The sequence below is a fragment of the Tachysurus fulvidraco genome, chromosome 4 (genome assembly GCF_022655615.1).
Source record: "Tachysurus fulvidraco isolate hzauxx_2018 chromosome 4, HZAU_PFXX_2.0, whole genome shotgun sequence".
Lineage (NCBI taxonomy): Eukaryota > Metazoa > Chordata > Actinopteri > Siluriformes > Bagridae > Tachysurus > Tachysurus fulvidraco.
This window is the reverse complement of record NC_062521.1, coordinates 8435024-8447629: the sequence shown is the minus strand read 5'-3', so window position 1 is coordinate 8447629 and position 12606 is coordinate 8435024. Positions and strand designations below refer to the sequence as shown.

The 12606-nt window shown below is 37.0% G+C and overlaps 1 protein-coding gene across 5 annotated transcripts in view; it reads left to right on the top strand.

Moving 5' to 3' along the window:
- Positions 1–12606, top strand: part of lyst (lysosomal trafficking regulator) — a 93397-nt gene that overhangs the window by 25092 nt on the left and 55699 nt on the right. For all 5 annotated transcript variants that reach the window (XM_027150208.2, XM_027150209.2, XM_027150205.2 and 2 more), the window contains 5 exons: positions 63–999; positions 1224–1379; positions 2179–2332; positions 6884–7110; positions 7307–7373. In XM_027150208.2, the coding sequence (XP_027006009.2) occupies positions 63–999; positions 1224–1379; positions 2179–2332; positions 6884–7110; positions 7307–7373 (1541 nt within the window). The remainder of the gene's footprint in view (positions 1–62; positions 1000–1223; positions 1380–2178; positions 2333–6883; positions 7111–7306; positions 7374–12606) is intronic.

The following is a 12606-nucleotide window of genomic DNA, read 5'->3' as shown; positions in this document are numbered from 1 at the left end:
TGCTTATTTTACATAATTGTTTTTCTTTTATTCTAACTGGTTGTGATCCTTTTTGCCCACAGCACAGTGGTGCGTGACTTATTCATAAGCAGTACTGGGCTGAATCAGATGACTGAATTGACCTATCTGGACTCCACTAGGCCTTGGGCACTTAAGGTGTTTGAGACATTGATTTTAAATGGCTTTGACCATGAGACAGATGTTGCCCTGCATGGACTGTGTAGTGCAGAAGAGGAAGAGTCTCAAGTGAAAGGTGTTGGTCCACAGAGTTTTAGTAAGTTCTATGAGGATCTGAAAGAGGCATGTCTGAATAGCAAATGCAGTATTAGTGCTGGAATCAAATGGAACCATGGAGGAGCATATTTGAACATTATTAATCTTTTTTTGTGTATGGCCTTCTTATGTATAAGCAAAGAAGCTGACTGTGATAGGGACTCTTCAAATGACATTGAAGATGCCTCAGACAACGTCAATACAGCCAGTGAACCCTTGGATGGGGGGTTATCTTTCCTTTTACCAGATAGAGTGGCATTGTCATCGAAGGAGCACTTAAAGCGAGCAGCAGATGTATGGTCCGTATGCCATCGGGTGTATTTGGTGAGCCCAGTATTCCAGAAACAGCTCTTCAGATTAGGTGGCTTGAAAGTCTGCTATCAACTCATGACTATGGCTCTTCAGATACTTACCTTGAAAATCAAAGAAGACAAGTCTAAGAAAAAGAGTGACAGCAAGGGAAAAATAAGCCCACACTCAGCCTGTTCAGTCCTAAACCCTGTAGAGATTGTACTGGAAGCCATGGTGGATGGAACACATGAAACACAACAGCTAGATTTTAATCATTCAATGAATCTTGGTCATATGGAGGCAACAGTTCCAGCACAGAAGCTGGAAGAAGAGTGGCTTTTACAGGGTTTAAATCTACTGGAAGCACTTTTATCCATCTGTCTTCACAACTCCAAGTCTGTGCTCCAGAAACCTGAATATAACATCTCATTTCAGGTACTAAAATACAATTTCTTACTAAAGAATCCTTTTTGCAAACAACACAAGAATTTATAATTTCATTATTTCAATGTTATAGTCTATTAATCTATATTAGACGCCTTTGACAAAACGTAATATTATTTTTCATACACTTTTGCTCCTACTTACTCGCTCTCTCCCTCCCTCCCTCTCTTCCCCCCCCCCTCCCTCTATTCACCTCTTTCTCTAAAATACTTCAGTCTGTAGAGGATATCCTGTGTGAGGTGAAGGATCAGCTGTCAATCTCTGATGTGGTAAACTCTGACTTGGCTGTTCCCCTGTTTGACAGCCTGTTGCGTGTTGCACTGGCTCAGGTGTCTGCTCCAGTCTTTGATATTGAGGAGAAACCTGAAAGGGTAAGGATTCTGTTTGTTTTTTTGTTTACCTAAGATACAATAATCTCAATGATATCATCTTAGTTAATCAAGTACCATCAAGTTTATTCTAGCTGTTGCTTGTTTAATTTATTTTGTGGAGTTGTGATGGGAAGCAAATTTCAGTATTGCTTGGAATTTATTTTTCTTTTGAATATGATTATGACTATAAAATCATATATCAATAGTGCTTACTTAAACTTATTTATACATGAACATGCATAAATGAATACAAGTTCTGTTACTTTATTTGTGAGTGACTAAAGGCTTTGACCTATCTTTATGTCAGCTGATTTGGTCTTGTGATCAGAGGGTTTATTTACTTACATACTTTCTCAGCATAAATAGGTGCATATTTAGCTATGGTTGTTTAGCATGTTTTAGATGTTTTTGTTCATTTCAAACTTAAATGTTTCTATTAGCAGATCATTTTGTTTCTTTCTTGAAATACATGCTTACTATTAGCACAATTATCTGCTAATATGTACAAGTCTACTTCTACTGAAATATGACTGTCTAATCTTGTAAAAAGAATTCCTAGATTATTTTGACTATATACTGTACAAATGTTGTCCTTTGCTAAGTTATAATTGTTGCAGTGTAAGTAAGAATTTGCTTTTGAAAATAATACAATAGTTTATGCTGTTATACTATATGGTGTTATGGCATAGCAGCAATGTAGATGGAATACTAAAAGTGTTATATTTGGCTTCTCTTGTAAATATTTTTATTTGTTTTAAAATGTCAGTTTGCTTTTATATTGCTCTTGACTTTTATGAAGCATCAAGCCGGTTGTGAGGTCCCAGCTCCAGCTGGAGATTTGTCTGACGAAGCAGATGAAGTTCAGTTGTGTGAAGTTCAAGCGTTGGGAGAGGAGAAAGGCTATGAGGCTGATAGTGAAAGCAACCCTGAGGATTCTGTGTTGCTAGAGGAAGGTATTACTATATATATATGTACGCAAACATTCACACAGTCTTTTCATTATTGTGCGCACACAAAAACGTACATCTCTTGGAAAATATGTACAATAAAAATTATTTTTACAAGTTTCTAGTACCTCTGACTTTAACTCCACCCATTTAAGATTGTGAGAATTTGCATAATATGCAAAACATCATCATCATGTTGAGATTTGTAAGAAAGAAAAGAAAAACAATATGGCCACCATATGTCAATAGGTTTTAAAAAGATGAAGCTGAACAAATTAATCAGATAAGTTTAGCTCATGATTTGTTTCTTCATGAAAAGTGAGCCCTACTGGACATGCATAAATCTTTTTGGCTATTCAGCATGTTTTGCAAAACAGAATATCTTCAGAAATATGGAGTCTTATTACTGTTATTCCAGTATAGATAGTACAGATATTAAAAACACATTGAGATTTGTAAACAGTGTGGGCACCACATCCTTCGGTGCTAATGAGGTTGAGCCAAAATTATTTACAATTATTTAACTTATGGTTGCTTGCATGAAACTTCAAAGGCATGTCTAGAAGATTTTGAAGATTTCATATATATATATATATAGATAGATAGATAGATAGATAGATAGATAGATAGATAGATAGATAGCTGCAAGCAGCGATGGCGGGCCCTCGCACATTTTTTTATCGCTATACGGTGCCTCCCAGGAAACAATGCATGGTGTGCAAGTGCATCAAGTGGGTAAATATCAGTGGACTATTTTATGTTGTTACTGACCCATTTGGGGACTGTAGGTAAATGAAACCCCACATTTTAGACAAAGGGGGCGCTATTGAGCCACTTAAGAGACTCACCTTTGTCCGACCTTTTTGTCCACACTTAACAGCCGACGAATGTGATATGTGTCAAATTTCAAGTTAATCTAAGCACCCCAAAAGCCTTAAATATGTCTGAAATAAAAGTAAACTTTGACACGATGCCATGGCAACGGTGTTTTAGATATCAAAAATCAAAAACTCTACAAACTCTTTACTTGGCTCTTTATTGTTCTTTGTGACCCTTAGAACTCCTTTGTGGATTTTTATAAAATTTGACACATTAATAGAGGACAGTCCAAAGTATCCAGGCATGAATTTTTGGGTCAAGCTAAAGTGGATTTAATTATAACAGCACCATTTTTCACTGCTGGGCTTTAAAGCTCTTAACCCTCAACTGCTCAATTTAATAAAATATATATATGTAAAATAAATGTTAGTCTCTCTAGGTAAGGATGCTTACCAAATGCTGTAAAATGTAAATCTGTCATATGAGGTTTAAACACCCATGTGTCCATGTACTTTTTACAGAGGGTTCTGATAAAAAAGTTATTTATGTAACTAGGTATAATTTAAGTAATTTTGCTGAGGCAAAAAAGCTACATTTCACTGTCGTCTAGAGAAATTCCATGGGAAAGTCACCAAAACATGAAGTAGGCCATATGTAATTGCTTGGTTGGCATCATGCCAAATTTGTTGTACTAGGGGAATATTGGGTATCTACCAGGTTTTATGAAATTATATCAGAAAAACGGATGAAAAATGCCGTACAAATGCCTCATCACAGTTGGGGACCCTAGCTGGGAAAGCATGAAACTTGTGTGCTGACCATTTAGTTTTTTGGCCATTTTTGTAATATTATTTTTATTTATTTTATTTATTTATTTATTTTTTAAAAAAAAAAAAGGTTTTCTATGGCAGGCCTAGGTGAATGTTGGTGGAATCATATCACCAAAAAAACTAGGTAAAAAAACGAATAGACAGAGTGTTCTGATGACTTATAAAAAATGTTGATAAGGCAAATGATATGTGTGGCTTATGTCGTCCAAAGAAATTTTATTATAAAGACACCAAAACAGGAAGTACATCATATCTCAGGAGTGCTTGTTTGAAGTGATACCAAACATAATTCAGCTTCAGGATCAGGGCACCACCAGTGCAAAGCCTGCTCAGAAATGGCAGTAGGCAGGTGTGAGTGCATCTGCACACACGCTGAGCCAAACAATTTTGGAGAATGGCCTGGTGTCAAGAAGGGCATCAAAGACGCCACTTCTCTCCAGGGAAAAACATTAGGGACACATTATATTCTGCCATAGTTACAGGGCGTGGACTGCTGAAGACTGGTGTGAAGTAATTTTTTTAATAAATCCCCTTTCTGATTGTTTGGGGGGAAAAAAGTCTAGCTATGACAAGACTGGCTATGACAGCATAACTAAAAGGCTAGGGCCATAATTCACAGACACACAATTTTGCCTAAGAACACAACTATGACGGAGCAACTTGCCATAGGGCAAATATGATAACTAAGTGGCTTGGGGAATAAAATATCAAAGTCTTTGGTCCATGGACAGGAAACTCCCCAGACACTAATCCCATTGAAGCAGCAGACTTGTGAAAATGAATATTAGTGTCATTCTCAAAACCTTTGGCCACAGCTGTATGTGGCACAAACCAAAAATGATGGTGCATAGTCAAATACTAGTTCCAGTAGAAATTTACTGTCACAATTCCAACTGGCGTACAAAACATTTTTATTCTCCTTGATAAATAATCAGATTTAATTCATATTTGATCAGCATGACAAAATTTCCCTTAAGCAAAACTGCGATAAATCTGTGAATGAATAAATTTTTCATTATTATGTAATATATATTCTTGACACCTTTCCACACTATATTGTGCTAGGTCGTCCAAAATTTACATCTGTTTAATGATTGATTATAATCACACAGACAAGAATGATTAGTCCAGTAGATGATTAGTCATCAATGTTATTCCACAGTATGCTATGCAGTGTCTCTCGAAATTATAGTATTTTGTTTATAGTATTTTGCCTCACTCTAGTTGAGACTCTGAAGGTCTACAATAGCCTGGGTGGAGATGCCAGCATGAATTCTGGGGTAATTAGATTAAATCATGTTTTTCTTATCTTCCTTATACTTATTATTTCTTTTGGTAGTTTTGAGTAACATTCATTAGGTAGAGTAACATTAGTTATAGGTAACAAATATTAGTTTGTTTAACAGGTCACAAACTAATTGGGGTTAAGCTTTTATTCTTCATAATACTCTGCACAAGTTGATGCTTATTCATGTTTATAGACAAGCACAGCCTATATTAGGTCATTGGTGGCTTAGTGGTTTATGACTCTGAACTAGAGATTAGAAGATTGTCCTAGCAAACTGCGGGGGCTGTGATTAAGCTCATTATGGCTTCTAAACAAGCTAACTGTGTTAGAATTTTACCTGGAAAATGTGTATTTATGTAATGAATTGGCATAACACCCTAACTCAAAGTGTGCTTCTCTTTCAAATATAATTTAATTGAGGATAATACAAAAGTATGGCTAATTTGCCCAAAATCTGAACAATTTGCAAGTTTGATTGCATATTCTGATTAGAAATTTTATGATACTTTGAGTTTAGTTTGAGCCAGCAAGCAATCTTAGAGTACTTCATTCAAAACACCACTTAAAATATGATCACACAACATGGCTTCCAACTATTACCAAAAACACAGGAAAAGACAATTTTTTCAGCTGAGCAGTCAGAATTAATTAATTCACTAGAAAAATTCCAAGAACTCCACTAACCAATCAATAGTGTATCAGGGGAGTGCCTGCTTTGCTAGCTACTAAAGACATTACACATACCAAAGAAGAATTGCCAAAAAGCCTCCCCTAAAAGTCCCTCTGAAGACATTCTTAGGGTTCAAAAGTACCTCTGAAAAAATGACCTACATAATACATTTGAAGAAAGAAACCATCATTATACCTTCAAAGTGAGTGTTTATTCTTTAGTACAATTCTGTGAGAAGACAGATTTAAGTAATTTCACAGATTTATTGTGATAATTATCTGATGTGATTCATGAGGAAGGCATGAGTTTTAGAGTTACAGACAATAGAGTTTAAATAGATTTTTGTGGGGCAATATTGGCCAAGTGCTTAGAGTGCTTTCTGTTTAAGCAGTTTGTACTATAAAATATGTTTCTACCAGCTAACCTCTACTGTGCTTTTGTAGTGTTTCATTTAGCTCTTTTAAATATTTAGTGCTAGGCCTAATTTGTGACAAATAATTGAGCATCTAAGGGGAGCCTGTGTTTTTGAAAATTTTAGTTTGTCTTGATTAGGGGAGCAGTCAAAATGTGTAATGGAATTTCCTACAATCATGTTTGGCAATCAAGTTTAATATGAATCATGATTCATATTACTGCAGGTTCACAGTGGCCCATTGTCTCATAATCTGTCCCTGGTACATTACTGTATGTTACAGTTCAACTTGCTACCATTTTTAATTTTGAACTGATGCATATATTAATATTTTACAATTTCATTTATTTTATAATAATAATATATATTTATGCAAAATGAAATTAATCAGAGCATTATTAAATGCAGACCAATTACGTATATATTTTACATCAGAGCTTAAAAGTGTGCTACTTTGTTAACTCTAAAATCACTGCTTTGAATGGTCTTAAAAACCAGAACAAGAGTGAGGAAGATTATTATTGTCTTTTATTCTCAGGGGTGAAGATGGAAGTGTTGGACCCATTAGATAAACATTTGTTTGAATCTGCTGCTATGGCACATGGCTCTGGACAAGCCTTTTTGCTTTTTCCACAAATATGCCTTATGGAGCTGCAGCTGCTGGCCAGTAGTTCTCCAGATCCAGATGTGCTAAGTCACATACTGCAAAGTATTCTGGCAACTGTGAAGATGCATCATTCCAATGCTGAAATTATTTACCAACAGGTTAAACTTTCACTACCTTCCAATTGCATGACATTATTTTGAGTTGCAGGTTTGCTAAATGATCTCTGTAATCATATAATATGCCTAGAAATATTTTTAATTAATTCATCTGTGATATTTTTAAAATTCTAAACAGGAATTATATCCCTCTATAGCAGTGGATATATTTTGATATCTTTCTCTTTTTTTTGTTCAGGGTGGAGTAAAAACCATTCTGACAGGCTTTGCAAACATTCTCACTCAGTCAGATTCCTGCTATAAAGGTATGTATCCCTACAGTTAAAAGCCTTTACTTGGAATAGCTTTGTGTTAGTAGGGTAGTGCAATCCAGTTATGCAAGGAATTATTCTGTAAATTATGAAATGTTGCACTTTCAAACACAGTATTTGTGGACACATTTAATTTGATGCCAAGGCCTGTGGTTAAGTTCTGCTATTTCTTAGTATGTAAGCTGAACATCCTTCTAAGGCCAAAAATACACAGCACATTATCGGCCCCATGTCTGTCCTTGAAAAGCACACCATTACTACTGTATCTCCCATATTATTACTATCAGGGTTTCCCGCAGAAAATTTGTCAGTTAAGGTGGTAGGGTTGGGCGGTAGGGTTGGGATGGTGGGCGGGGCTTCTTTTTGAGATAGACCACAGACTCTGTACTACATTTAACAATTATTAAAAAACAGGCACGTGCAACCTAGCTAGCAGGTGAAGAACTCAAACAACAAAATCACCAGCTTACTTTAAATTTGCAAGATCTATAGACTAATACAATAACAGGCTTAAATAAACCCAAAACATAAGTCCACTTACAGTTCTCACGGACACGCATTTTATCAACTGGCTAGTTATCCTCCAGAATGTGACGGACCACATCTTTCTCTCATTTGGGCTGTGTGGCGCGTATGCCCGCTGGCGGTGTGAAGTGCGTCCACGCTATTCTCCGAGATGCACTTGACGGCCGTTTGTGCAGCGGATTTTTAAAAAAAATTTTTTTGGACGATCTAGTTAAGGCAGTAGGGTTTCCCAGCTTTGGCGGGTCGCCCGAACTGCAAAGTGCTGCGGGAAACCCTGACTATTATTGTCATCATTATCACATACAAATTTTGTCCTGTAATTCGTCCCACACTCAACCCACTTGTCCCTTAACTCAACCCACACAGACCCATGAATGATGTCAAATAGATGAGTATTCTGGTGACATCACTTGACTTCACATGCACAATAACTGCCAAAATAATTGGAATCACAAATTTACTTCAACATTCGCAAGTGACGCATCAGCATGCTCAGCAGAATGAGAACTGTACTATCAGTCTTCTGATGACATCAAATACACATATGTACTTGCCTACAAATCTATTGGCTCCCTATCTGTCCACCTCCAAAATTTTGGTGTTCTGTCCACTCTCCTACTAAAGTATACACACCCTGTTTGTCCACTCTCCTGAAAAAGTGTTGGCACATGTTCTGTCCACTTGCCTCCCAAATCTTCATCCATCTTTTAATCAATCTACCAGTAGCACAAATTCATCCATCCATCCATCCATCCATCAAATGCCGTCACTTACACGGCACATCACATGATGTCACTTGAACGGCAACCCACAAAAAAAGGTGGAATCACCTTCTTTACCACAAACATGCACACAAATTACCACAACATGCACGTGACGTATCAAAATGCTTGGCCCAACAAGGAGAACTGCATGAGAGTTATGCTGTGTAATCATAAAATTACAGCAAAATGTGTATATAACCTAATAAAACACCCAGCACAATGTGGAGAACTGTGCTATGAGTATTCTGGTGACATCAAGTACACAACAACCCCTAAATAAGTGGTATCAAAAAATTACTAAAACATGTGCTTCTTTTCCACCGGAAAGAACCGGGTGCTCGTTCAGAGCTAGCGCTAGGGCTGGTTCAAAGTTGGTTCCAATGGCGAACCTTCTAAGAACCGGTTTGCCTTTCCACCGGCTAGAGAGCCATCACAGCGCCGAGTGTGACGTCACTGTATACGTGTCACGTGTTCCAGCAACGTTAGCCCAGCAGCGGCAAACACAAATACAACAATGGCAGATGTTGCTTTACTGTTAATTCTCATGGCTTTGCGAACCTACATTGGCATCCAAACGCTGCGAATAAAACGTGTACGTGCAGCTCCATGTAATCTGTATAAACGGAGGTTGTAATCGATAAAGTACTTAACATTATTTTATCATTAACACAGAAAAAAGTTAGCCTTAGCATGTAGCTACCTACTATCATGTGTGCTGATAATGTATCATATCGCGGTAAAGTAAAAATGTATTAAACATTAGTATACTTAAGGTACATTATCAAATGCGCTAACAATAGCCCCGACCACAGCTCCTGACATAAGCGGTTCTTAAGTCTAAACCAGCAACGTTTTGGTGCTACTTAAGAACCACTTTTCCTGGTTTGGAGAGGGTGCTTTGGCGGTCGAAACAGAAAGAACTGGTTCTAAATTAGGCTCTGGCTCCGAACCAGCACTCAAACTGCCTCGGTGGAAAAGGGGCAATGGAGAAATAGGCATTGTGCAAAATGCAACACTAATGGCAACACTTCTAATATGACAGTTGTGTTAAGATGGATAAACTTATGCTTGACTTTATGATTATGGCCTTTGCTATTGTTATAACCTCATTATATTATAACATTATATTATATATTTATGTTTAAAATAGTTTGACTTGCTTAAAAGACAGAGCTTGTAAGAGTTCCTCTCTTTTTCTTTAATTTTTTTTTGTAAGAGTTACACTGAAGTTTGCAGTTTGATAAATGCAAGTTAATTTCAGTCTTTGTGTTCTAAAAAGGCACAAGTTCCTGTATATATAACAATACACATTCTCCCTTTTTTGCCAAATAATGAAAAGCATGTCATCATCAATGTCTTCTCTCTTGCTGTATCAAAATCTCACCTAGCTTTTACTCAGAGATGGTCCCAATAATGTGCTTAAAGTCAAGTCAAATTCAGTTAGTGCATGATTACATTACAAAAATGTTAATATTGTATCCTAAATTGTGGATAATTTAAGATAATAAGCTATATATCAAATGCTGAAGGGAATTTCTGAAGAATTTTCAAGAAGAAATACGATTTAAAATAAATAAATGAATACATACAATCTGTTTAAAATGAATTTAAAATATTAATTTAAAATAAAAAAATACTATATCCCTACCATGAATGGTTGCTGACAGCAAGAAAAATTTCCCTGAGCTGATATGAGGAAGAAACCTTGAGTGGAACCAGGCTCAGAAGGGAACCCATCCTCATTTGGGTGACACTGGACAGTAAATAATGTAAATGTAGATAATGTCCTTTCTACAACAGTTCAAATAAATGCAACTGAGAGCACCTGTGGAACTAATGGGACTGTGCAAACTCTTTAAGTTCACCATGGACCCAACACTAGTTCCTTCCTATCAAAGTCTTAAAATGATTGCTGATAAAATCCAGACCATACAGCTAACTGACACAACATTGGTTCAAAGAAGACATGACAGTTTCCGTGCGGCTAACCCCACAGCAATAACAAGAGTCACTTGCTGACCATGCAGATAACTCCCCGGCAGAGTGCACACCGGCATCGAGACTCCAACTATGGGTAGAACGTCATGATTGACGAAGTAGCTCGGTAAGAAGAGACAATCAGACAAGTAATTCGGAACACTTGGAGCTCGGGAGTGGCATATATGGCTCGAGAGAGAGAGAGAGAGAGAGAGAGAGAGAGAGAGAGAGAGAGAGAGAGAGAGGAGAACCTGGTATGAGGGCTTCCTGGGATGTAAAGCGTCCCACCACTCCACAGTCTGCAAACCTAAGCAACTTGCAATGGTGGTAAGCCAACAGCATCCAGACTTCCCAGTTCACCAAACACTCTATGCCCACGAACCATCCAGATCTGCTCTTTTACCTAAGAAAAGCTATTCATAAAAAGCTAGACTAAACAAATGTGTTTTAGCCTGGACTTAAACACTGACACCCGAACACTAACTGGACGGCTGTTCCATAAGAAAAAGGTTCTGCCCCCTGCTGTAGCCTTTTTTACTGGCGGTACTATCAGAAAGCATGCACCTTTTGATCAAAGTGTGAGACCATTAAGTGCTTTAGAGTTTAGTAATAGTATTTTATAATCAATGTGAAACTTGACTGGACTTGTCGACATCACAATCATCTACTGTACAAGTCCAAACTAAAACAAGATCATAAATTGACATTTCTTAATAAAGAACTCAATATATTTAAAGGCAGGGTCTCCGTTGTTTGAAAGCCAATGTCGACATTTGAAATCACCAAAACAAACACGCCCCTAACCCAAATGGGTCCCACCCCTGTATTGATAGCTCGGCCCACACATACATACGTAACCCAGGCAACTAATGGAAAGAAACGTGTCTTTATCATAGCTGAAGGGAACAACAATACGATTGCAGATAAACAAGCAAGCAAACATGACACATAAGCATAATCCTGCAAAGGACGGCATATATTAGTTCTGTGAAACAAAGCAAAACCAACGTTACTCACCTATCGAGAAGGAAAAAAGCAACCTCTGCATCTTAAGTAAAGTTGGACGCATGTTCACAAATTCGAGTTTCCCGAGTCAGTAACTCCTGAGCTAAACGCTGTTACTAGCAAAACGTGGCTGTAGCTGCCTTTCTTTCTACATTACTACTATAGAAAAGAGGTGTTATTTGTTTAGTAACAGCGTTTATCTCAGGAGTTATTGACTTGGGAAACTCCAATCTATAAAGCGCTGTAAGAAAAAGTTCTGCCCCCTACTGTAGCCTTTACTACTTAATGCACTACCAAATAGCCTGCACCTTTTGATTGAAGCAGGCAAGATGAATCATAAAAAAAAAACCCAAAAGATCACTTGGGTACTGTCACGCATTACAGTTCAGGAATAGTATTTTATAATCAATGTGAAATTTGACTGGGAGAAAATTTTATGTAATAAATGATGAAGCATGGATAAGATAGGAGTGATAGTTTCATATCTTCTGGTTCTGGGTACGCCTCTAGCTGCTGCATACTGTACTAACTGGAGCTTGATTATGCTATTACCAGAACATTCAGACAGTAAAGCATTGCAGTAATCCAACTTGGAGGTAAAAAAAAAAAAAAAGCCATGAACAATTTTTTCTTATCTTAGCAATATTTCTGAGATGAAAGAAAGCTACCCTAGTTATATTATCTACATGGGCCTAAACAGAACCTTGTGGAACACAGAGTAAGAAGTCATAATTTACAGTTGTGCTCAAAATTATTCATACCCTTGGTATTTTTATAGTGTTTTGAGTTGTCTTTTGTGATGAATAATTTATAATACTTTCATATATTTAATATGTGACAAACAACTGAGAGAATAACACCATTGATATCAAGAAGTATGACATTTTATGGGTTTTTATTGACAGATAATCAAAAATCACCATGTTCAGAAATATTCATACCCTTTAAATTAAAAT